The sequence below is a fragment of the Malaya genurostris genome, chromosome 3 (assembly GCF_030247185.1).
Source record: "Malaya genurostris strain Urasoe2022 chromosome 3, Malgen_1.1, whole genome shotgun sequence".
Lineage (NCBI taxonomy): Eukaryota > Metazoa > Arthropoda > Insecta > Diptera > Culicidae > Malaya > Malaya genurostris.
In genome coordinates, this window is record NC_080572.1 from 43446043 (window position 1) to 43473028 (window position 26986).

General features: G+C 41.0%; 4 protein-coding genes across 4 annotated transcripts; 1 reads left to right on the forward strand and 3 right to left on the reverse strand.

Annotated features, from left to right (window-relative positions):
* Nucleotides 1-1928: 1928 nt before the first annotated feature.
* LOC131435849 (pre-mRNA-splicing factor syf1 homolog) lies at nt 1929-4624 on the reverse strand. The gene is made up of 2 exons (XM_058604085.1): nt 4533-4624; nt 1929-4479 (listed from the first exon to the last, which is right to left on the reverse strand). The coding sequence occupies exons 1-2, from the start codon at nt 4572-4574 to the stop codon at nt 1936-1938; spliced, it is 2586 nt and encodes an 861-aa protein (XP_058460068.1). The 5' UTR covers nt 4575-4624; the 3' UTR covers nt 1929-1935.
* A 608-nt stretch (nt 4625-5232) lies between these two features.
* Nucleotides 5233-8006, forward strand: LOC131435850 (polyribonucleotide nucleotidyltransferase 1, mitochondrial). Its single transcript, XM_058604086.1, has 4 exons — nt 5233-5480; nt 5542-7099; nt 7164-7604; nt 7663-8006. The coding sequence occupies exons 1-4, from the start codon at nt 5356-5358 to the stop codon at nt 7885-7887; spliced, it is 2349 nt and encodes a 782-aa protein (XP_058460069.1). The 5' UTR covers nt 5233-5355; the 3' UTR covers nt 7888-8006.
* Nucleotides 7871-24889, reverse strand: LOC131435848 (cytoplasmic dynein 2 heavy chain 1). The gene is made up of 14 exons (XM_058604084.1): nt 24853-24889; nt 24291-24789; nt 23560-23690; nt 23268-23500; nt 23108-23210; nt 22515-23040; nt 20941-22450; nt 20799-20881; nt 16339-20735; nt 12146-15850; nt 9162-9433; nt 8904-9107; nt 8343-8846; nt 7871-8277 (listed from the first exon to the last, which is right to left on the reverse strand). The coding sequence occupies exons 1-14, from the start codon at nt 24887-24889 to the stop codon at nt 7999-8001; spliced, it is 12483 nt and encodes a 4160-aa protein (XP_058460067.1). The 3' UTR covers nt 7871-7998.
* Nucleotides 24890-25156: 267 nt separating this feature from the next.
* On the reverse strand, nt 25157-26751 carry LOC131438302 (tenascin). The gene is made up of 7 exons (XM_058608207.1): nt 26566-26751; nt 26361-26497; nt 26168-26303; nt 25963-26106; nt 25595-25906; nt 25385-25525; nt 25157-25317 (listed from the first exon to the last, which is right to left on the reverse strand). The coding sequence occupies exons 1-7, from the start codon at nt 26627-26629 to the stop codon at nt 25232-25234; spliced, it is 1020 nt and encodes a 339-aa protein (XP_058464190.1). The 5' UTR covers nt 26630-26751; the 3' UTR covers nt 25157-25231.
* Nucleotides 26752-26986: the final 235 nt, after the last annotated feature.

Sequence of the window (26986 nt, forward strand, 5' to 3'; positions counted from 1 at the left end):
TTGAAGTCAAAAGGGAGATTTCAGATTTTTATATAAATCTATGAAATGAAAAATACCATGAAAAATTAAACATTTATTTCAGAAAATTAGCATATAATTTCAATAGAATGAAATGTATCCTGCATGATATTCGCATGGACGTATACGAATCAATACATTACAGGTAATTCTGTATAAATGGCAACTCTGTTGGTAAATGAAAAAAATAAACACAGTCTAGATGACAGACAGGATGTTTTTGATAGGGTAACGTGGCGACATCATGACATATGCGTGTACTGTCCCAACTAAAGGAATATTCGAAATGACCGTTAAAATGATTGAAGAATCTAATTTGAGTGTCCTGTCTGTTAGTCTGTGATACTGGTTCCAAGTTCCCGGTTCCAGAAGTATCGGAAATAGTAGTCGAAAAGTTTAAAACGAGACTTACTCAATTTTCTCATATATGATTTGATCGATTTCCACAAACAGGCTCAAATAAAAAGTTCTTATAGTCTCATAGGTTGCTGTTTAATTTCATCCGGGTCCGACTTCCGGTTCCAGAACTATAGGGTAAAGTGTGTTTAACCATTTAGTGCGACGATGCATAATAAAGAAAAATTCTTATTAACTTGACAGAACTGTTTACAAATTAAAAAGGTTATGTTAGTTTATACCCAAAGAAAGACATTATTTTCACATTTTTGGTGCATAATTCCCGAAGCGGAGGTTGGATCCAACTGATATTCAAGAACTTTGTATGGGACTATGAGACCTTTTATTTAAATCTAAGGGTGTGAAAATAGGTTAAGCCATCTCCGAGAAAAGTGAGTGACAATATTTGTCACACACATTCGTTATGCTGAGTAGAATGGTATATGACATTCGGCCCTCCGAGTCTCGGTTCAAAAGTCGGTTTTTGCAGTGATTGTATAGCCTTTCTATATGAGAAAGGCAAAAAAGACAAAATATAAGGTATTTTCTGAGAAACTTGATTTTTGAATACGTTCATTTATTTTTACAGTGAATACTTTTTTCATATAGTCCCAATAATAACCTAAAACAAATTTGAAGCGTGATTTCTCGCGTTATGGAATCGCTCGGAAAGAACATGTTTTGGAGATGATGAATAAAGAAACAGGATGACTTAAGCTTTCACTGCACTAGTCGTCCTTCTTTTTTCGGAACATCCAGGCGGGACTGGCCAACAAAATATTTCCGGTCGGGAATGTGCTTGGCGTTCACATTAATGTAGTTCATAATGATGCATTTCGGCTGCATCAAAAGCTCAGACATCTTCCTGGTGCGAGATTTAGTCTTTGTATTCTATGTATCGATTCGGTTAGACGTCCTTATTATCTTGAAGACAAGTCCAATTCATTGTTTGCTTGACGAACCAGATGAGAATAATAAATCTTGTGGACCACGTCTCAATTTGAAATTGCGCTTGGAATAATCCCTCACTCCGTGATTCCTGCGTTCACGGGGCTCATTTCTTTCGCCGTCGGTGTCTCCTTGAATGGTTTTACCCCACGGAACACGCTTGATTTGTTGATTACCTATTTCGCGATTGACCTGTGGAACTTCCACGACCTTGATTCAATTTTTACGCATGTAATAAAATATTATAGACAAAAGTGAGTGTTGCATTTTTCTCGCGTACAGTCTTTCTCAGTTATTCGAAAGGCCAAACTCGTTTTTTTGACATTCCTTAACAAGGAAACGAAGTTGTTTCGTGCAAGCTCTACACACGAATATTATGCATATGTTTCTCTAAAAGATAAGCTAAAGCAAAATATCTCAGGAAAGAATACAATCCGTTGAACTCAACATTACACAAAAGGAAAAATGTAAATAATGTAGCCAAACTAACCGTGAAATCCAATTTGCTAAGGCCAGCTGTCATCTAGACCGTTGAAATAAGAAAATCTATTTACAATGGATTGTTGCATACTTTTAATCATAGTCGTCTTCTTCATCTTCTTTTCGTAAACTACCAAATACTTTCGCTGGAACAGCTTGCTTTTGCACTGGCATTTTCTTTCTAATGTCCTCTTCTTCACCAGCGCCTTCTGTTTCGTTTGTTTCGTCCTCATCTTCATCCTCGTCTTCGTCAATATCAATCTCATCCGGATTGACAACTTTGTCGTCCTTCTTTGAGCCCCCTTGCGTTTCCCCACGTACGAACATAATATTCCCACCGCTGGCACCCACTGCCGCAATAGCACGAGATGCAGTTTCGGCGGCCTTCGTTTCCAGTGCCCGCATGGCATCCTTCGGTTCCGATCCAGCCCCAGTCACAGCCGAATTGATCAATGTAGCCGACATCATATTGATTTGTGTATTGTAGGTTGCCTGGATGGAACGTTTGATGCGCAGCATCTCTCGCATCGTATCTTCGTTACCATGTCGAATTTCGAACTCTTTCCACGTTTGCCAAAACTCTGCAGTGACGCGAGGATCGCACATTTGACTACAATGGGCGTAAATAGCTCGGGCCCGATCGATTTCACCCAGCTTGGTTTCCATTTCGGCAAACAGCATGCACATCTGCCGTGACTGGGCTTCCGGTAGAGCTTCAATGGCTTTCTCGTAGATCTGTCGGGTTCTCGGAATACCGTAGATTTCAGCTGCTTTCTTAATGTATAGATTGAACATGGCGAACGCTTCATCCTCCTTGACAGCCGTAGTGGACCGCTCGTAGACGGCCATCGCGTGTCGAGCAAGGCCGTGATCTTCTTCAAGCTTTGCGTACAGAAGGTAGAGATTTTTAGCCAACTCAGGTGGACAACCGTCTAGACATTGTTCAAACAAGTCGCGTGCTCGTTCCAACTTTTGTCCACCATATCGTTTCAAAAATTTTGTTAAATAAGTATTCCAGATGTCATACACATTTGGCCATTTGAAAAGAGATATTCCTTTTTCGTACGCTTTAAATGCCTCCTCAAAATAGTTGTGTTCTTCTAGAAACAAACCAAAATTTATGATGATTTGTGGTGTGCAGATCTTGAGATCCAAGATTCGATCGTACACCTGCTTGCAGGTTTGGAATGTTCCGAAAGATTCTTCCAAATCAGCGTACATTGACCACAGTTTAAGACTTTTGTACACTCTCATCTGTACCGTTTCGGTGTCATCGTGATAGGCAACTTTCCGCTTGGGCATGGCAGTGGCCCTTTGCATTATCTTCAAAGCGTCGTCGAAGTTCTCCGCTCGGATTTCCATTTCAGCCCATTCGCACCAAACACTGGCCAATTCATCTACCTTCAAATAGTCAACTTGGACTGCTTTTTCAAACACGATGCGAGCATCCGGTAGTTGGTTATTTTGTTCATAGAATTTCGCAAATTCCACCCACAGCGTGTAAAGTTTACCAACAGCTAACTTCGGCTGCACCGTATGAACTGCTTCCGTGTAGGTATTAATAATCTCGTGTGGTTTCCCTTCGTACAGTTCAATTCGTTTGTGCCATTCTGCCACGTTATGGGGATTTTGACGCAATAGAACACTATTCAATAGTAAAAGTCTTCGTTCCATCAAATACTCGAAACGAGCCATTCGAAGTTCAATATCGATTTCGTCATCGTCGGTTGGGTTAGAATTTTTGGCCAATTCCTCCATGACTTTGCTTAAACTTAACTCTTCAAATTGAGCATATGCATCGAATACTTGACTGAAATCCCGAACCGTCGTAACAGTTTGAATAGCTTCTTCGTAGATGTCCCTAGCTCTATCAAACAGACCACTACGAACGTAGTAATCAGCTAGCGAATTCCACAAATGACCCAATTGATCGGTATATCTTCTCAAACCTCCACGAATTATAGCATCAACATTCAGTGAGTGCACCTTGTCGGGATTTTTTGAAATCAACTCGCAAAGCTCATTCCACAACTGATGGTTTGATTTGCCATGTTTTGAAACAAAACTTTCATTATCAACTATGCTTGCCAATTGCTGTGCTGCTTCGTCCAAGTGACCGATCGAAATTAGAAACTCCACATATTCTTCGGCATCCTCCGGACACAGTTTCAGGAACCGTCGCCAAACTCGTACGGCCGTTTCTGGGATGTCAAACTTACTCAGAAATTCCAAATACAATGGCCAGATTCGTTGATGTTGAGTGATTGGCAAAGCTCTCAGGGCTCTATCAAAAACCTGTCTGGTGCGTGTTATCCGACACTGTGCTGTCATAAAGCTGCAATAATCCATCCAGATTCGAGGCATTTTGTGCATAAACACTAGCGATCGCTCAAAGGCGTTATTAACTTCCTCGTACTCCGGATCGGTAATGCATTTCCCTTTGACTTGCCTTCGTAATGTTTTCAGGTAGTTGTACCACAACTTGTAAGATCCGGGCAGTTCTTTCAGAGCACGCTCAAACACTGTGTTGATAACAAACTTCGGTGCATTTCGTTTATGCTCAACATAGCGCATCCAGTGTTTAACCGAATAGGCATTTCTCAGAATTTCCTCCTCATATGGAAGATCTTCTTCATTCTGAAAATGACTGCTGATTAGTATCAGTGATAAACAGATCCTAGTTTACTTACGAAAAACACCTCGGTCAAATCAACCTCCGACGATATGGGCATCGTTTTTTGGGAAGTATGTAGGTTTGCAGAAAAAGATCAACAAAAAAAACGACGATGTAAAACACAAATTCAAACGTTTGACAGAAAAACAATTTTTGATGATTAGTGCAGTTAGAGATGTCCAAGAAATTTATATTTTCAATAGACGCTGGCTAGCACCAACTACCTATAATATGGATCAAGATGATGGACAAAAGGTGGAAAACTTACCTGTTGTTATCGATTACGATAGCGCACAACGGAAAAAGAGTTAAACAGAATTTCGCGATTTTTTATAACGACCAATTAGCCACCTGTCAAAATTTGCGTTGAACAAGAGTTCAGAATAATTCAGAACTTACTGGGTGTTAGTCATGACAGTAAAGGAAAAATAAAAAATTTTGTATTTAGACTGGTGTTAAAATAATACTTATTTGCAATGCTTCTACCGCAGCTGCACTTCAAAGTAAATGCTGACAGTTGGCTTATTGGCCGTTATGAAAAAACACGTCAAACGTCGCTTTTTCTTCGGAGATGATCTGATTGAAAATAACCAATATGTGAGCTTCTTTACTACTTCATCGTGGTACTAAATGCGCGTAAACCTGTTAACATTTCGGAATCAGCTCTAAAGTTGGCAACGCTGGTGAAGATAGTCAAAACAAAAAATGTGCTTGTGAGTTGTGACAGCCGGTTCGCGTAATCACACTGCACATTTTTCAGAATCGAGCATAATCAGTTGATTTGGTGATTATTATAAAATTTCAATGAATTTATTTTCGTAGTTATTTTTACGTAAATAATGTTACGGCTTGTATGCAGAAACCGGGATGGTATACAAGTATTATCTGATATACTTCCCATCTTACACCGATCGTTCAGTTCTACGCTTGAGACACCGGATATTGATGTACCTCTTAGTACTGGGTATGTATTGCATCTGTTATTAGATTTTGTTAGGACAACAGCACATTAATTTCTTTTTCAGTCGTGTAGTTCGCATATCCTCGGGTAAATATGCCCGTTTCGCAGATGGTTGCTCCGTTGTCACCATCGGCGATACAGCTGTGATGGTAACGGCTGTGTCCCGAGCCAAATCAACTAGCTCAAACAGTTCGTTTCTGCCGTTAGTTGTTGACTACCGTCAGAAGGCAGCAGCTGCCGGTAGAATTCCCACAAATTTTCTACGTCGAGAGTTAGGGCCATCGGAGAAAGAGATTTTGGCAGCTCGTTTGGTGGACCGGTCTGTAAGACCCTTGTTCCCAATAGAGTTTAGAAGCGATACTCAACTGGTGTGTAACATGTTGGCCATTGATTCTAGTAACCTACCGGATGTTCAAGCCATTAATGCCGCATCGGCTGCGCTGAGTCTTAGCGATATTCCTTGGAATGGGCCGATTGGGGCAGTCCGAGTTGGGCTGGTTGACAACGAGGTAATTATCAATCCTACCAGGAAGGAATTACAACTTTCCTCACTGGATTTGGTAGTGACTGCGACGAAACATAATTTGGTCGTGATGTTGGAAGGTCGAGGCAATATTGTGAATGAAAATGAGCTCAGAATGGCGATTAAAAAGGCTACCAAAGAAACTCAGCTGATTATCAATGGGATTGAGCGGCTTCAGAAGTCATTTGGAAAAGCGAAAAAAACAATGGAACCTTTGCCGCAGGCGGAACAGGAAATCGAGACGGCCGTTAGGACTATGTCCGAGATGCGATTGCGTGAAATTTTTAATGATTTCTCGCATGATAAATTCAGCCGAGATAATGCGGTAACCAATACCAGAATTGATACGATCGACAAGGTGTGGTCCAGTTATCCCAGCTCAGATCCGGCGTTGATTACCGAGTGTTTCAATCGGTTCTGTAAGATCGTTTTTCGAGAAATGGTGTTCGAAGAGAATCGAAGATGTGATGGGCGGAATCTGGATGATTTGAGAAAAATATCGTGTTCCGTGAACCTACATAAGCCATTACATGGGTCAGCACTTTTCCAGCGTGGTCAAACTCAGGTGTTTGCAACAGTTGCTTTAGATTCGCCGGAAAGTGCTCTCAAGCTGGATCCAATTACCTCGTTAGATACGGGTGTGAAATCGAAAAACTTTTTCCTGCACTATGAGTTTCCACCGTATGCAACCGGTGAAACTGGTAAGATTGGACCGGTAGGTCGGCGGGAAATCGGTCATGGAGCCCTTGCCGAGAAAGGTCTTCTACCCATTATTCCAAACGATCATCCTTTCACGATTCGACTTACCTCAGAGGTGCTGGAATCGAACGGGTCTAGTTCGATGGCGACGGTTTGTGCAGGATCGATGGCTCTAATGGACGCTGGCATTCCCGTGCATGAAGCTGCCGCTGGTGTAGCAATTGGGTTAATGACAAAGTATGAAAACGATGATACTAAACATTTGCACGATTATCGAATATTAACGGATCTGTTGGGAATCGAGGATTACATGGGTGATATGGACATGAAGGTTGCTGGTACTCGGAAAGGAATGACGGCGATTCAAGCTGATATTAAAATTCCTGGAATACCACTGAAGGTGAGTGCCGAATAATTTCGAAAGTTTAACTTGACTAATATATAGTGGAAAAAAACCACTACAGGTTGTTATGGAATCACTCCAGAAAGCGATGGAAGCCCGTTTCAAAATTCTAGACCTAATGGAAAACACCATCGGAATGGCTAGAACGATACGAAAAGACTGTTGGCCTGTGACGGATCGGTTGCAAATTGAACCACATCAGCGTTCCAAACTTGTCGGTCCAGGTGGAGTCAACCTCCGTCGGCTCTATCTGGAAACGGGCGTTCAACTGACACAAGAGGATGAAAACAATTTCCGGATATTTGCACCATCGGAGGCGGCCATGCATGAAGCAAAAGAATACCTCGAGAACTTGATGAAGGTGGATAGAGTGCCGGACCTTGAATTTGGGTCGATTTATACTGCCAAAATAGTGGAATTGTTAGATACCGGAGTTATGGTGAAATTATATCCGTCAATGCCTCCGGCTTTACTGCACAATTCGCAGTTGGATCAGCGCAAGGTAGGATGAAAAAGACTGTTCGATTCGTTAGAAAAATAACGGCTACTTACTTTTGCAGATCGCCCATCCATCCGTTCTGGGTTTCGAAGTTGGTACGGAAATACAAGTCAAATATTTCGGCCGGGATCCGGTGTCCGGTTATATGCGTCTCTCGCGAAAAGTACTGCAAGGACCGGCAACCAATTTAGTGCGTAATTTAGACCGCTCGGGGCTCGCTGCTGGCAATTCTCAACCCGTTCCTACAAGCAATTCCAATGACGGTACCGTTGGTGGAAAATTGTAGCTTTATTAGCAAAATTAGAAATTCAGAGACGTCGGTGCTTAAAACTATACAAAAACTCTTTGTAAATATGCCTACATTGTTTTAGGCCTAGGAAATAAAACAGTGAACAATCTAGCTAATTTCGGGTACTATGAATGCCATTCCGGCCGCTACTAGTTGGGATTTATCCAGTCCTTGTAGAACGTCCACGGTGAGTTCACAAATTAGGTTGTCTCGTGAGATATTGCTAAACAACGGGATTCGAAATTGATCGACTCGAGCTTTGCTTTCCTCCCTGCTAGGCAAGGTGATGTAATCCAAGTTGAAAGTTCCTGTGTAAACGGGACCGGTTTGGGGTGACATTGCTTGCTGCATCGTTAGCTTTCCATTCGTCAGAGAGCCACCATCAATCTTCGCATGAAAAGAGTTTGGTATCAATAGGGATATGTTTTTTTTTAATGTAGAAATATACTCACCAGTAACGAAGCAATTTTCAAAGCCTTTTCCCGTTGACGATCGTCAAAGTAGGCGCAAAGTTGCAACTCTGTTGTTGACACATTAAGCTCTTGCGATTTAATAAGTTTGAACGTTGTTAAGAATCCTTCCATATTGAACAAGCAATTGAAATTAACTTCGTTGGCCGGTTTCATTTCAACCATTTTGTTGTACATCGTTTCAGTTTCCTTAGTTTTGAATCCAACCGCTTTCAGGTATTCAATTACCGTTTTAGGACCGCTCCAAATGCGTCTCCATTGCAGTGGAACTTGATTATCGCATAGGGTTACAAGAATTGTGCGATCTTTGCCAGAAACGGTTGAGATTTCTTTCAGAGAATTTTTGATTGTCTGGAGACTGCTGTTAATTGCATCGTAGAGGTTGCTGACAATCGTCAACTCCGACAAAACGAATATCATCCAAGGGTCGTCGGTATTCTTGTTGCGTTCAATAACTCCTGTCACCCGTTGAGCAATTGTTCCATTCTGTAACATAAGATTCATCCAAAACCGTAGACAGAAAATATTCATTCAGTACATTACCATCAACTTGTTCCATAAGACAATAATTGGTTTCACTCGTTTCTCGCAATTCTTTGCACTTGCACTGCTAAAGTACATTTGCCGTAGTTCCTTCAAGGTGTTCCGGCAGAAAATTACATCCCGTGACGCGTTAGTTGACAACGGGATTCCATACAGACTGGAAGTTTCCGTATCGGGCAGTTGATCTAACACTTTCACGTAATCCTAGAAAAAAAAGTATTTTTAGTAACAAACAGAATACTTTCATACTTTACCTACATCCAAATGGTTAGAATTCGGGAAGCTAATGTTCATAAACATTGGTTTCCAACGACTAGTCATGATCTTTTCGTCGAAGAACTCTCGCAGCAGGTGTTCTAGCTTGCCGAAGTCGTTGTCATTATCGATTCGTCCGCCATAAGCAACCTTCTCACAGAGACCCTGTATTAGTGGCCAGTGTATTTTCAACGTATTAAACTCGTCGCTGTATCGGATTAATTGCATGGCCGTGCGCAGGTCCGAATCGCAAAAGTCGTACCATTTGGTCCAACCTGTATCGGAAGAGATGGGTATTTCAGTTTTCATTTCAGAGAATGAATGTAAATGAACTTATATCACCCGCAACTGCCAATCTCTTGGCAAACTGTGAGTTTTTTTTCACAAGTCGGTTTATATGCTTCGGTTCCATGTTCAACTAATTGGCATCAGTTGTTTATTCGTATCAATTTGCCAGAGAAAACTCACGTATTATTTTTATTTTGAAATGTTTGATTTGTCGAAAAAAATAACTTTCTATGTGAACTACAGGACTTGATTTTACATGTTTCGATTTTCCTATGGCAATTGCAACTCTCCCTCGTCTGGTAGTTGTCCTGTCGAGCCTATGAATTTTGTAATTGGAAATAAAAATAGAAGTTTCTGGTTTAAAATGAGTTTCAGTTAAAATAGCAATATCGGCATTCTTCTCTTGAAGAAAGTCGGACAATTCAGCAGTTTTGTTCTTGAGTAAGCAAGCATTCCAATTTACTACAACCAACTCATTATATTGTAATTCGATGATGAATTTGCCTTAGGCGTTGATTTTATCTAACCGCGTTCTGCAGTTTTGTAGTTTTTTTGTCATTGTTTCAAAAATGACGATCAGTTGTTCAGCAGAGAATAAGTCACCAGAGTCATCCTTTGCTTGTGGTTGATTATTGCCCCATCCAGGAGGGATTTTTGAGGAAGATTCTTTTTGTGATCCAGCCGGTGAACCTTTTGGATTGCTGCGAGGAAGTGGCGGCAAATTTGGAATATCCCTCTTCGGTGGGAGCCGTGGGAAATTAATTTCATCCTTCTATGGAACATTCTTGCGCGTGGATTGTTTACGGGACGCCTGTTGCCGAATTTTTGTGAACTCAGCACGTTCGGAACACGATTTGCTAGTAGATGGATGGTCGCCATCACAGTTCACACATTTTACAGCGATGTCATCTAGTAGGCAATCGTTGGTATTGTGTGATTCGGCAGATTTCCCGCACCGACTTTTCATGTGACAATTCCTCGCTCCATGGCCGTAGTTCAAACAGTTCATGCACTGTGTGACATCCCGATGTACCGGTTTATATTTTTGCCATTCGATGATTATATGAAATAACGATTTTATCGTTTTTAGTTGACTCATGGTGATGGAGCCCTTCTCCGGATGAACCAAGTACAGTTGATCTCGATACTTTCGATTGCCCGTGTTGTGTCGTTTGATTTTAAACACCATTACAAGCTTTAGTCCAGCCTCCGACAGTGCCTGCTTTAGTTCGGCTTCCATCATGTCGGGTACTCCTCGAAGTACAATCTTCATAGGTTTGTTGGCGACAATATCGTGTGTGAAGTATTCCGCTTTTGTCTGCTTCAGGTAACATTACACTGCTTCGTAGTGGTTCAAAGCCGGAACAGTTATTTTGTAGCCTTCAGTACATAAACGGTTTGTAGTCTGTAGCTTGTTGAAATCCGAGCGTAGAGTCGGTGGGAAGCCCTTCAGGTAAAAAGGCGGCATTTTTTTCCTTCTGCAGTTCCTCTTCGAAATCAACTGGCAGATCAGCGTATTGGTTGTTACTCAGCAAACGGTCGTTTACCTGTACATCACTTGGCTTCAGACGCTTAGCATCTTTTGGATCATTCTCGGTTCTATGGCGTGTTTTACCCATAGCGCGGGTAGGTAGGCAGCTGCGAATAAAAGATAAAACAAAATTAGTCGTAGCAGGTTATTCGTCTATACACATCGAGTGTTAGATGACGAATGTTGTGCTAGAATGAATCAAACTTTTGCTTTTTTATATCTACCCTGTAGGTAACGTGGGAATGATATGTTCATTACATCGAAACCGTCGTCCGAGTACGGGAAAGGAAAATACGCGTCATGAGTTTTCTTCTGTGATTTTCATTGATATCAATCATTTTAGAAAACATTAATTTAGAGTTGTTTGAGGTTATCTCATGCTACTGAAAATTTGTATCATAAATTACTGATAATATTTCCGTTTGTACAAACATTATGTTCTTGCGTTAGAAACAACAAAATATATTCACGATAAAGTTCTACCCATTCTTGTATCAGATATTTTTTCACAAAGGCGTTTCATTGTAAAGAAAGTCATTTCAAAATTTTTATATCGCTTGGTGCTAGTTCCCGACTATGTGATGCATAAAAACTTCCTAACCAAGCTCCCGATATTTTTGAAAAGTCAATTTAGTCAGAGTTGCACAAAAAGTGAAACCGAATATGTATCAAAATCGAATCGTCAAAGAGGACACCTAACGAGTAAAGTAAGTAAAGTTCAGTTTTGTTGCTGTAAAATTCAATAAGAGTTCTATTATCAAGGTGTACCAATTCATCAGGAACCGTGAATTTTGTTAAATTATTTGAAAATGTTTACTAATGAACAGGACAACTCTGTTGTTGGCCAATTCTGGACATTTCTGATCAATCGCTAGCTTTAAACAGATCATCGAATCATGAATCAGTTCATCGAGAGCTACTACGCCATCTACTCGGCTAATCCCGTATGGCGGATCTAGCCTACATCGACGGAGAGTTTCCCGACGAAGGAAGTCTTCTCAAATCGACGTTTATTCGCCGATTTCCTATCCTTCTATCTGAGTATGCGTCTCTTATCTTTTTCTGTTTGCGTGTGCGTGTATGTATGTGTAGAAATTGATTCAGATCCGACCTCGCACCATTTCAAAAAACAACTTGATCTAAAAATAAACAATAAATTTGCTCTTACCTTGGGGAACGTATGCGCGTCGTTCTTGCACGACTGAATGTAGCATAAACAGACCAACGTACATCTTGATCGATTTGTAGTCCCGTTTTCTAGTCACCATAGCCGCATGTTGTTCCAGTAGCAGTTTCATTTTGTGTTTAAGTCCGACAGGTGGCTCAAACAATACTTTGTTGCATTTCTTGGTAAATGAATCGTTCAAATTTTTCTCAGTTTCAGAGGTGAGCCATAGCTTAAACCCATTTTCTAAGTTTATCGACTTTAGGGTTTCATCTAAATGGCGTAACCAATGTGGTACCGTGTGGATGTTTTTTATGCAAATCCAGCTACCAGCATTCGCCGCTTCTTTGACCAATTTCAAAGCTTCTAGCTCATAACCTTTACTCACGGCGAACTCGGCGTATTTGGACTGACCGATCGTTTGTCTTACGTAATCGCGTATTTCTTCAGATGGATCTATTCCAGATGCGGTGATCAACAGAAGCGGTTCGTCTGAAACGCTTTCCTCGGCAAGCAGCTTGATAGATGGTCGCACCGTGTAGAGCGTCTTTAGTCCAAGAATATTCTGAACCGAACGAGATATAGTTCGTATCAACAGGTCTGGCCGTAGGACAAGGGAAACCAAGATTGCTTGGAAATCCGTTACACTAACAGGTAAACTGATTTCATTGGATTCAACGTACTTAGTCCATACGTTGGTATTATCCAAGTTGAGTTTTGCGAACAATTCTGAATGTTGTTGTTTCAAGGCATGCATTTTAGGAATTGTTTCCTGCTTGATCCATGATGGTAGCTGTTGAGCTGTAATCTGTTCCGCATGTGCGAAGTTGAATACAAATAATTCCCATTCTTTTTCTGGAATTTGCTGAGGAAACGCTTGCCGGCAAATGTTCAAACCCAAAATAATCTGGTTGTCTTTGGGAATACTCCGACTCAAGAGGGAAAATATTCGCCTTACCAATATTTTGTACATTTCTTCAGTCGTCGAGTGCCGTTCGTTTTCAATTACGCTCAAAAATAAAGCTGTGAATTTGGATACACCAATGCTGTAGTAACGTCTTATGCCCATGTAAAACATGGACGCTAAATTGCAGAACTCTTTTCGTCGACTGTAGTGCTCCATCAATTGATCACGGATATCAGTGAATTCATTCAACGACTGCTCGATCAGACTAGTGCTGGCTTTGATGCTGTTTAATGTTTTCAACAGGGGTTCATTCTTCAAAATATCACCCTTCGAAGATGATAACTCTTGTAGCAATTTATCCTGGAGACTACGTTTCTCTTTCATTAGTCGACCTTCCTGCTGCAATAAATCTACGCGCTTTTTTTCGATTTCCGGATCTTTTGCCAGCACCCATTCGAAGGTCAGGACATCAGTTAACCCAGCGGTAGTTGTTGTGAACATCAAATTCATAAAGTATGCCTGTAATTCCGATCCCAGAGATATACGCTCGTTTTGCGCTACCAGAATGAGTTTGAAGTCGTCGTGGAGATCGATTAGTTTGTTGCTTATTCGTACCATGCGTTTGTTGAATCTGACGTGGATGCGGGAAAAGAAGAGAGACAATAGCGGTGGCTCAACGACGTTAACATTTCGAACTATTAGAATTTTACCAAAGCGGATCGCCAATTCTAACATGTATCCGAACCGATCGGCAGATTGACTTGATAACTCGAAAGTTTTGTTGAGATAGTTCAAATAGTTGCAGAGCCACTTCTGCCCTAGCTCGGTTGGATCAACTAGAAGCGGAACCGGCGTTGTCCCAAACGGTAACATCAGAAATTGGTTCAGTAGAGTGGCGTTCTCTCGGTATTGTTGGTCCGCACTAAGTCCCATGCTTTCCCAAATAATCTTGTCTTGATTGGGCACCAGATCATCCAAGTCGAACGGTAGCTCTCTCGTCAATTTGGATGCTAGCAATGTTTCTTTCCGTTGATCCAATGGTAGGTGAGAAATATGTGTTAAACAGAAAGCTGTCATGAAGCTTCGCTTATCTATGTGAGCGATCGTATGATTAAGTTCTTCAAGATCCTTACTCCAGCTTAGAAATTCCGAACTCAAATTTTGAACCAGTTCTTCGGCTGCGTTCAAAGTCTGTTTCGCTTCTTCAAGTTTGATTTCTAGCATAGCTGCTTCCTGAGTGTACACATTCAATTGTTCGGACAATTTTTTTACCGTGTCGTTAACATTATCTAGTCCACTGGACAAAGAGTTCATTTCTGCTTCCGCTTGTTCCAAATTTTTTCGGAGTTCATTTTGCTCACGCTCCAATGGTTTAATACTTTGGATTACTTTTGAATACTTTACATTGGCTATAACCCACGCTGCTAGAGGCGCAGCGGCAGCGGAAGCTCGTTTCGCATTCCTCTGGTCATAGGAATCGGCTTTGGTTTGCAAAAGCTTTTCCACTGCTTGGCAGTTCTCGGGGCTTATTCTAGCTGGATCAAGTGATCGAATATCTTCTTTGACTCCCCGTTTGGCCAGAAAGGTTTTCATACTGTTCCAGGATGTATCACGTATTCCCATTAGCCGAAGAACACCCTCTAAGATATCGCGAACAGTTTCCGGTGGAGCCCTTAGTGATCGAATCTCGGACAAGGCCTCAGTTTTAATCTGGCCGACGGCAGCACTAGCTTCTCGAAGTATTGGCTCCACCAGATTGAGTTCCTCTTCGATCGCCTTCTTCCGTTCGATCAATTTAATGCTACTCTCTTTTGTTTCTTGTTGCAGTTCAAGTAATTCCGATTTCTGGTCGTTTGCACTCCGCATAGTGGTTGATATCATTTCTAGCGATTGGTTAGCGAGTTTTCGTTTTTCTGCAAGAGCATTCTGTTTCTGTTGCGCTTCTAGTTTTAGATTCTCCACTATCTTATGAGTTTCCGACAGTTTGTCTACGCCACTTTGAATCTGGAATTTGTAGCGTTCCTTTTCCGACTTTTGGTTCTGATAAACATGCCAAAACGTCTGGATTAACTGTATTCTACGCTTCGGAGAGTTTGACCACTCGCTAATGTTGCCAGTGAGAACATCATTGAAGAATATAGGTAACGGTACCTGGCAATCTGATGAATGATTTTGACTCATGGTGTTAAGATATTTGATTAGACAATCGGTGGAAGCTATTTTGTCTTGTAGAATCCAGATCATTTCGGACTTCTGATAGATGGCTGGGTAACTTTCAAACAGTTCTCGTATTTTGAAAGTCGAATTTTCCAGTAGCACGATTAACTTAAAGTTTGCTTTAAGGCGATGCAGAAAGTATGCAGCCAGTGACATTTGAAACGTTTCTAAGGCTGCATGGGCCTTCAGAGGGCTAGCTAGATTTTCTAGGTCCTCTCCAAAAAAATCTGTCAAATCGGCACATTCCAAAATGGCTTCACATGTTTTCATAATATCACCTAGATACTCGATCAGTGAATGATCGACATAGAACGCAACCGGTTCGTTTTCCAAGGCACAGTTTTGCATGGCAATTTTGAGATCGTTGTTGAACTCATTGATCGAATAGTTTCTTGAGGTTTGCGGGAACACTACCTTAACGTTCAACATGGAAGCAGCTACATACAAAGCTTCAAGGCGACATGAACCAATTTTACCGCACATAACCAAATTTGATTGAGGTCGAGATAAAACACGAACGATTGAAGCCACTGTCTCGATAAAGTCCTCCGAGCATGGGACGTCAACCAAGATAACTTCAGCATCTGAAAAATGAGAGCAGATTAGGTCGCCCAAAAATAAATAAAATAAGACTTAGAACAACCCAGGTCCCAGTGTCAATTTCTACTAAAAACTTTTATTGGAAAATTTTAGCAGTGCAACTTAAAAGTTACTGTCAATTTAATGGAAACACACCAATTGAGCTGTCAATGATTAACTCAGGTTCATTTGTGACTGCACGATGAGAACAACTATTAGTTTTTACAAGAGCTAGACATGAAGATACAATTTCTTATGACGTGAGTATTTTTGAAACGGATTTCAAGCTTAAACTGCGAAAAACAAAAAAGGGGATTTCTAAGTCTAAAATTGTGACTTCCGATTCATCGAAATTGTTTTGAAAAAAATCGAAATCCCAAATGACCAAAATTTGGTCTCCACGTTGTAGAAAAATTCACTGTTTGACCATGGGTTCAGTTGAAGTTTTTTTCTGTCTGCGTAATGTAGTTTCAAAAAGCTACAAGATACTTACTGCACATTGCAATTGTCTGGTTTACAGAATCTTTCCAGCTATCAAAACCCACCAGTTGCAATGTTGCGTCCGTCTGTCCTTCTCCGGGACCAAAAACTACTCGAATGTCATCATGGGGAAGTACTCGGAGATTGTCACGAACGATTTCGTCGAACGTCGAACGGTCACTGTCCGTTACTAGGCGATCCCGAAAGATGCGGTTGCACTCATATTTCATCGCCTGGCTGAAATGTTCGGTAGGGTAATACATAATACCACTGATCCATCTTTCGATCAACTTTGGAGTGAACCGGTAGTGCAAAATTTCGCCACGGTTAAAACGGGCCTTTGTTTCAAAGTAAACATTAATGACAGCTTGGACCAAATCGTTTAGTTTCAATTTAACGGCACTTTGTCCAAGCTGATTGTACAGCGGCAAAATCATATTCTTAACTATATTCTCCATATCTGTATTGCTCGGATATCCAATCTGCACCAGAGTACAGATGGAAAGAAATCTTGGAGAGATTTGTACATTCCGAAGATCAGAAACTGAAGCGCAAACGTGTATTCCGGAAACGCTGATCCATTCAAGTGTTTCCGAATAGAATCCGCTTCGATTTATGATTTGTAATAGCAGTTCGACAATTTCGCATGTTCCCCAGTGATCTATCGAGCAAAGATCAATGTTTTTGAGGTATAGAATAATTCTGGAGAATTTTGGGCGATATTCTTTCCCTTTAACGGTGTTGAGGACAATCGAGTTTTGTTTAATGGTACCCAGGATGCTGGAGGTGGTCAATTGAGAACTACAGTTGATTGTAACATATTGATAGCCGTTGAACTCATTGACTATGGTCTGCAGAAGCAGACTCTTGCCATTCCCACTCGGTCCGATAAGTAGGACAATACGACGATTGTGAGAACAGATGCTTTGTTTCAGCAATTCACCACATGTTTTCATCAATGGAGTTTTGACCAATGTGTTTGTGAGCATGTTTTCGTTGATAGAAGCTCCGGTGATTTCATCGGTACTGTACAGATCAACCATATCTCTGAAGGTATTGTAATAGTGGTATTCCGCTACTGAACTATCCGTTACAGTTATATCTGCCCAAGAGAAAACTTGGTTGGACAGTTGGTTTTTACCGTCCAAAGTCAGTAGTCCATTGAACCCACACAGCAGGTCGATGCAAAATTGTTCCGTAGACTTGGCCTGTTCAATTGCTATCAGGCCTGACTCGGCTAAACTGACTAGAGAGTATCCAAATGGGCGCAGTTTCTGTTCTTCAATCCACTCAATTGCTCGGTAGTAGTGTTGCTCTAAAAGTGATTTCAGTATTTCCGAATCGGATTGTTTCGCCAGCCATCCTTCCACCATTAATTGATAAGGTAGATCCTCGGCGTTTAAATTGATTATTCCCATGCGCGAAATGGTAGCCGGAGATGCCGTCGAGAGGTCGTGAGTTTCGAAAATAAAGTTTACATTGCTTGCGAATTGAATTCTCCATCCGGATGGCAGTGTGAGCAGTCGATTATCATCCAGTACCGAGTTCAGTGCTTCAATCCACTCTGGATCTATATCTCCATCACATATAATCCACGAAGTGACTGTACGAGGTTCCGTGTTTACAGCAACTGCAGTAGACGTGAGCACCCCATCAGTCCACTGTCTAGTGTCTGGATCCAGCTTGCCTAGTAATTGAACTCGATTCATTGATTTCGGTGATATTACATGAGCTCGTATCGTATTTCCCAACGAAAGCAAAGCTTCCTTCAGAACCGATATGATGGTTGATTTTCCAGACCTAGGAGGTCCAATAACTACAACTCCCATTCGTTTCTGTAGTTGAGCTGCCAATTCCAAGCATTTCTCAACCTGCCTATTGTTTGGCTGATATCCGAGAACTGAAAAAGCATCCATAATTTTCAAGTTCAAATCTTCGTTCGCCATGTCAACGATTTGAACATTAGGAAACACATTGGATAGCAGAACATCGAATCGTTTGCAATCGGACAGTGTCAATCTAGACATAGTGTTAGCTCGTATTACGTTGACTGCTAGACCGGCTTCTTCGTTGTACGTCATTTCGTTGCGGGCGTTCTTTAGTGCCATGCCACAAGCCGACAGAATCGATTTCAGCTCCCGTAAACCCCAATCGTAGTGACGTTGTTTGGAGAGCATCTTCTTGGACAACTCGAACAGTTCGACGATCTGGCTACCAAGACGATCGGCATGTTTGAAGCCTTCCACAAAGAGAGTGACCCGGGCGATTTGTTGTGGTTGCGGAGCTTGCATTGCAATTGGTCGAAAAAGCGTCTGTAGATTCAATGGCAACTGCTGACGACCTCCGTATTCTTCGCCAGCTGGATTCAGCGTTACAAATACGCAACAGTGGTTGTTTAGAGGAATAGTTTCGTTGTTTAGTAAAACCTCTTTTTGTTTATCTTTCAGTGCAACTTGTAGGGGTTGTATAAGCATAGAAATAGCGGATAGGGTAGCTTCTTGCAAACGATTGAACTCATCGAAACAACCCCAAGCACCGCACCGGGCTAATCCGGAAAGAATAAGCGCCATAGCGGCGGTATCGATGTTTTCGTCGCAATTGAATACTAATACTAATCGGCCAAGCATCGCGCCGAGTGATTTGACACATTCGGTTTTGCCGGTTCCGGCCGGTCCAAAAGGATTTCCTCCGAGACCTAACTGCATGGCTTGTGTTAATATTAGGTAGCAGTCGTGGGCCAACGAAGTGTATACCAGTTTACTATAGTTTCCAAGAAATTCGTACGAATATTCGAACTCTGCGTAGACCATTTTGATAAACACTTTTCCGTTCCGGTCGGCGTAGAACTTAAGCTGTTGAAGCCAGTACCAGTCTTGCAGATTCGTCACGTTGTGATTGTTTAGATAGCCTACGGTGGTTGATTGATAAACTAGATCAATCAGCAAGGCACGTAACTTGATTTGCGTCAGTTGGTCGCAGTTTCCGTGTAATACGGTGGAAAATTTATCGATTTCATCTTGAATCTGATGTTTCAGATCAGCGAGCTGCATTCCAGATATGGCCTTCTCAGTTCGTCGAGTAAAATTAATGGAATTAACCAGGCATATAACTTGCATCGGATACTCACGAATGGTAGCTTCACTCAAGGGAATCGTATCGAGACACTTTTTTATGAGCAAATGCAAAGTAGTCTTGATCTCTGACAGCAGGGTGTTCAACCAGTCTTCGACTGTTGTAGTAATTGTTATGCAGTTAGCCAAACGCAGCTCATCTCCTTCTTCACTGCAGTATGCCACTATACGAGTCCCTGAGTCATCGATCAGTAATCTGTAGATTCCGGGAAACAATTTTCGAATGTGCTTCTGGATTATAGTTTCCTTTGAAGATTGTCCCAAAAGCTCAAGAAGATCATCATCGGATAAGAAATAGAACCGTGAAAAGGCGTTTCGTTTGGTTGTGATGAATGAGCTCAAAGCGTTCTGACAACGAGATATTTGATTCTGGAGTGTTTCGATGATCGATAGAACATTGTTTATTTTATTCACCGATATCACCTTCGGATCTTCTGAGATTTCCTTCATAATATAGCGGAAGTTCTTGTCGATGCTTTTGAATACGGCCTCTTCTCGCTTTAGCGTTCCGGCACCGAATATGGGTTCCAGATAGATCCATTTCTTCTGAATCTGATTTAAATGGGTAATGATATAGTCCAAGTTATTTAGTTTCTCTTCCCATACATCGGCCTGATCAGAAAAGGATTCGAAAGTGGAGGAATTTTTTGCTGACTGTAGCAAAAACTGATTATCTCCTATTTTATTAAGTGTTTCCGTAAAATCCTTGATCAATGAAATGGTTGCCCCTTTGGAGTCCGTATGATCGATCAGTTTCAACATTGTCGTAGCAGCCCATTGCTCCAGCTCTACGATAGCTTGTCGAATAATATGTTCCGATGCTGCTTGTCGTACGATGGATTGAATTTCGCCTGCTTGCTGCTGAAGTTTATCGGTTACTGCCAGGACGTCTCCCAGACAGAGGTCATGGTGGGATTTGGAATCTATTTTCAGCAGCTGGCATATTTTGGCCCAATGTTTTTCGATAAGAGCGTCCGATTGTAGAACACCGAGTAGTGGTAGAGCGATTTTGTATCGTTCGATATATGATGCAATACGGGAACTGGCTACACTTGTTGGTGGACTGAGAGATTTTTCCCACTTGACTAGAAAATCCGTGAGGATGTGTGGTCTACGTCGGTAAATGGTCCATTCTTCACCGGAGATCGTCTCATAATCTGTGAGAAAGTTGTTGTAGATCTCCCAGTTCTTCCCTTGTTGCGAGATATCTGTTTCCAGTTCTCCAAATATTGTATCAAATTCTTCCGGAACATTGATATTGAATTTTTCTGTTTGCTTCCTATCGGCAAAGTCATGTATCACCTTTACGATCAGATTGTTGTTATATAAATCACAAACTTACCTAAGAGTTTCGCGTTTATTGATAATACTTTTCCATTGAGCTTGGCGTTCTCTAAATAAACTCATATCCGCTTGATCGTTTGTCTAAAATTACGGAAATTTTTTTGAAAATTTCAGCACTCTGAGCTAATATATTAAAGTACCTCAAGATCTCTTATAGTTGATTCCCAACGTATCGAAAATTTGCCCGCTTCTTCGTTCAGCTCGGTGATTTGTCGCAAAATGTTTTCCTTGATAATATCAAGCCTACCCTGAAGTAGCGATTGATGGTTCTCTATCAGAGGCTGCAATTGGTTCCACTGGGCCAAGATTCCGTTGAGCGCTGATACCCGCTCCTTGCACCATCCAGCTAAACAGTTGTTCTTTCCTTGAAGTGATTTCTTCAACTCGGTCATTCTCGGCAAATCGCTTACGATCTTCTCGTATTTTGCACTGGATTCCGAAATGCCCCATTCATCCTGCGGAATGTTTTGGAGCACCTGGAATGAGTATGTCAGATACTCCTGCAATGTTGAAATGCTGTCCAAGATTGACGTTCGCAAACTGTTGGCAAGGCTTTCCCAGTACCGCCTGCTGATACCGTCTATATCCGAACAAAGTGGAGCGTAGTTTACGATCAAACAATCGATTTCTTTTTCCGACTGTTGAATTCGAGCAATTTGTTGACTAAATTTCTTGCACGCTCGGAAATTGTTATCCCAGTGCTGCCACGTGATACAGTGGACTGTGCATAGTTGTTCCATATCGGACATTCCGAGAGAAACCCAAGGTAGCCAACTGTCCCGGAACTCTGTCAGTTCACGAAATACGATATCTGCTTTTTCGTATAATACCGAGAAAGACTGGGCGTTTCGTTCAATCATGGCTTTAAACATGTTGGAACTTTGCTCGGATAGACCTTTGAAACTGAGAGGCTTTTCGATGAAACGGCGTAGTTGAGAATAGTATTTGGATTTGATCTCTTCCAAAGCCGGACGAAATTGAACCTGTTGTTGTCGAAAAACTAAGTCTACGTGGATGTCTGGCAACTTTTGATGAACGTTGAGTAAACCCGCCACGTACTGATAGTCTAGAACTTTATACAGCTGATGATCCCAGTGAAGTTTGAATGGGTTTAGATTTGTGTAGCCTTGTTTTTCAAGATTGAATATAATCTCGCGAAGTATTCGCATCTCCTCCTTCCACACATTACTCTGTCGAATAAGATCGACATCCATTAGCTTGAGTACAGATTTTTTGGCTTGTTCATGATATCCGGTTAAAAGATTGTTGTCCTTGGACAGCCGTTTGACTGCTTCCTGCAAACTTGCAATATATCGTTCTACCGAATCTTCATCGCTCCACGACACAGATTCACTCTTCACCAGCTTCGAGAAATCCATGGCATTATTCAACATGATTGGTCGTTGGCAAGGAACCATCCTATCACCAATCGTGTTATGAAAGGTAGCGATTTGCTGTAGTCTTCTCGCGTAGGATATAAACCTCATGGAGTGTGTTATGCTTTTCTGAATTTCCGGATTGAGCTTTAGCCCTAAATTATGCAGATGGTGAGCTTCGTCACAAAAGATTACAATTTTGGAACCGAAGGTGACCTTCATGAGCTGGCGTTCCGATGTGTCAAAAATGACGACCGGTTGATTTTCACGAAGGCTGAAAACAATGGGCCAATGGTTAGAACGACCCGTTGAAACATTTCTAAGATTTATATATATACCTCAACTCTCCATCCCGAATGGCACTAATCGAGCTATCGGTCCAGGTTTCGAAGTTTGCACGAATCATTGCTTGAATTTCTTCCTTAAAGGAGGTGATGTTATTCACCATTTGTTCGAATCCTTCGCGATCGTTGAGAATCTTTAAAGTAGTCAATTCCAGCTGAGCAATTTGCTCCTCAGCCACTCGGTACCAACGCGTCTCGGACACTATCGGTGTAACATCGTCTTCAGTGTAATTCTTAGCTGCTAGCATTTCCCTTAGTTCACTAATTATCATTGGGATACTTTGAAACAGTTGCTCGCGTTCAGCGGTGAGTGCTTTCAGAACATATGGACGCGTGAATATGTCTTTGTAATGGCTGAATACGTGAATCGTCTGTCGTGGATTACCGATACTTTCATGAATGTGCTGCTTCAGAATGACGACCACGTTTTCGTCTACCTTTTCAAGACAAGATTCCAATCGGGATTTGGCAATCTCCCATCGTTTATTACCCAGTGGAGTAAGGTCGAACATGTTTAGCTCTATCAGAAATAATAATGTGCGTTTGGTGAAAGATCTTATACTACTTTAGTTACATAGTTTCAATACCTTTGAAGGGTTCAACAACATCAGTGTGGCGTAAAAGTTGTTCATTGTCATTGTCAAAAAATAGTCCATACAGTAAATCCTTTGTATTTTTGATTTCTAAAATCTAGGGATATAGCTTATTTGAAAACCTTTTACCGCTGGATTGAACTGAATCACTTACTTCAGAATATCGACTGCGAAATTTGTCCAACTGTTTTGAGTTGTACGGTTTTCCGATCCATGAGTGCTGTTCATAGTTTGGCCAAAATAGTCGTGTTAAACTGTCAAATGTTTGGTACCATGAGTCCACTGTTTCTTTGATGTGATTAATTGCTTCATCCTGGTAAATAGATCCAACATCCCAGATGTCCAACTCCGAGAGGATTTCGGTGCAAATATTGACTACGTGGGTTGCTGCAACAGTCAAACCGTTAGTAAATTTTGATTGATTATCTTGCGAGGAGTTTACCCACAAATAATGTCAAAGATGCTGCACATGCGATTCTGTGGGTAGTGATGCGGTAAACGCCAGATTTCGTCCAAATGAGTCTGGCAAACATCGATGAACTCGTCCAGTTGATTCAGATTAGTACCGGAGTTCTCGCTGAAAAGTAGCCTTCCGTGAGTCCAAAATGCGAACTTCGGATTAGTGTGAACGTTGGATTAGAGCAGCTTAGTTTGGAAAATCCGTTTTAGTATATTTATATACAAAAGCCGAATAAAAACATTGAGAGTAAAAATCGGATACGGATAAAAGAGAGCAAAAATCGTCCAAAACAACTTTTTTTTCAATGAATGCAAAAGTTTCCGGTTCTTCTAAAACAGTTGTTTCCATACGATTAAGGAATTCAAATTTTTTGTTAGTTACAGGCGGCCTAATTTCATAATATTTTCTGTCCACAGCAACAGTCGGCAGAAAAACTTTGAACGCAAAAACCGGAGAAAAACCATTTGTATCGCAAGAACCGGCTATGTTTTTATTCGGTTTTTGCCTTCAAAGTTTTTTTGTTGTCCGGTTTATGCAGAAAAAGATGTTTTAAACCATCTTTGCATTGTAAAATTCGTATCCGGTTTTTACACTCAAAGTTTGTATAAGATTTTTGTATTCAACAAAATTTGAACGGGTTTTTCAAACTAAGTGGCACTTATCCGATTTCTGTATTAAACCGTTCAAATTATAGTGATTATTTCTGAGCGATCTTACGATAATTGGGCGTTTATTTTTTCCAATAATGTCGCAAATGATTTAGCCGCTTCTCGATCAGCTTTTGTTGGTAAGGTTCTTGTTTTCCGTTCCCAAAAATTTATCTCATCCTGGAATGACAGGATGCCGGATTCGGTCAATCCGAGCGATAGGCCAAGATTAGAGTGTAGGTTTTGCAAAATGGTTTTGACTTCAGTTGAATATTCGCATTTTTTAAGAATGTAGGGTGAAAAAACTCGCTGCAACGAATTGTATATTGATTTTGCGAGACCTCCATCGAGAGTCAGAATGCCAATTTTTGGAGTAGTGTTCACGTTGTGGTAGTCCATATTTGGAATCTTATAGAACAACAAACAGTACTGTTCCTCCACAGGAACTGTATTTTGGAAGAGTATTTCACCGTCCAGCGAAACTGCCGCCAGTATAGTAACATCGTCATTTTTCAAAAAATCGTGAATGATCTCTTCATTCTCCACGGCGGTAGCATTGAAGAACTCAACTGTCAATATAGGAAGTGTTTAATACGAGAATAATACTTTCTGATCAAGTATCAATGCCTTACCTGATGTATCATAGATGAATTTGTATCGGTTAGCCATGTTTTCACTATTCATTTGTTACTTTAAACATTTAAGATACTATTCAGAAATCTAGTTGGCTGTGAATTTTTTGTGTTGTGCCTATTTGGTAACCATGGTGACAGCTGTTCCTGAAATCCATGGTAATACACGTGACCGGTTGCTATGATTGTGGTGTTTGTTTATTAACCTAATTGAGCAACAGGTTAGATGTTAACCGGCACCATGATCTGCTGGTATGTGATCGGTTTTGCGATGATTTTGCGTTCAGAAGAATAAAAGGCTTGGTTTAAAAGTGTATGTCTGACATATATTTAGAATGCATCAAGCGAATAACAACATGAATAATTATTTAGATTAAGTTTATACGACTAATTTTGTGACGTGGAATGTAACTGCTAGAATTAGGAATATCAACATTGGTGAAAAGACGTGCGCTGATGCCGAACCTGAATAAGAAACAAAAGTATAGAATTGAAAAATATTCAAGAACGCTACGAACGAGTGTTGACTTACTGTAACTGATACAAACACCGCCCTTCTCGTAACTTCCTGAAGAACAGACGCACTCCCCCATGAAGCACTCCATATTTTGTTCATGAGGACCTCTGTGGAACTGGTAGCAATCCTTACTCTCGCTACAACTTGAACCGTGGGCTGAAGCAAAGCAATTGAAAATATAAATCAATTCGAAATTTACTTAATATCCTTATTTTGAAAACCTACTGATTTTTCGCGTACAAACATTCGTTAGTTTGTGTTCGGCCGTTGCATTGTTGTGAGTTTGAACAGTAAATGGGAAGTATTGCTCATTGCAGATACATTTGCCGTCGTTGCAAAGTGAACCGACGCCAAGTTGAGCTATGCACTGGTTCGAATCTGAGCAAGCTTCTTCGTACTGAGCCACCGTCAGACAGGTCGTATTTTCCGCGTTGGCTACAAATCCTTTACCACAGATACACTGCTTTTCGTGGCACACGGAATTAGCTACCTGTCCGGAACAATCCGTTTCTTGTTCGCAGGATGCGTTCCCAGTGGCTGTTTGTGGAATATAAAGTATCATTTCAAAGCAGCTGACTAGTAAATTAACTTACCGATGATCGAATGGCACGTGTCCATGTATATCACGAAGTGGTTCGAACAGGTACAGTTATGCTGTATGTCGTCACAATGTGAGAAATGATCATTTTGCAGGCACTGCTCGTCGATCTCGCATGGTTTTCCCAACGAAACGGACTCTTTCGTCGTTAAATTATACTATTATTATTAATACATAACCCCAAAATGAGTTCCACTTACTGCTGATACACTTTTTCCCCTCTCTGCCTCGCTGAAATCCTTCCTTGCACACGCAGCGTTGTGTTTTTTCGTGACAATAGGAGTTTTCCGCAATACATGGACAAGTTCCGCCTATTTGATTGGATGCTTTCGAAATCTGAAATAATTGTTAACGCTAATCATACTGGTATTTCGAAAGATGTTACCACTTTACCGTGGGTTTGCAAGACGTCTTATTACCAGATATCGGATTTACGCAATGGCACTGGTTAGCAACGCACGTGGGGTTTGCCGCGTCGTTTCTGAATATATCACAGTCGGTATCATTTTCGCAGGACAAATCAATGATGTCTGTTGGATAATTAAATTGTTTGTTCGGGGCTAAAAGTTTTCTTTTAATATAAATCGCATTGACTTACCACTGGCGCTTACAAACGGCAACAACACTCCAAGGATAAATATTAATGTTGTGACATTAGCCATAGTTAATGGGAAAAAGCTACTAAATAAAACTACTTAGGTCATACTACAGTAGACAATGGACATTCCCAGACAATCGAGTGTTTAGTACTAACACTGTGGTTCTGTAGCTATTATTTGATACGATCACAATGATCATTGTTTTTCAACTTGTTAGCTTTTGTATTTAACTCTTAGTGTTGGTTAAAACTCAGTGCTTCTTTTCTTCAAATTATGGCACCATTTATAGGGTGACTAGAATCGTGCGGAATATATTCTGGATTGACACTGGATGAAATTCTGTTCATAAAGTAGAAAAAGAATAAAAATCGTGATGAAAATTACACCACTACGTGAATTATAATAATTCATCTAGTGGTG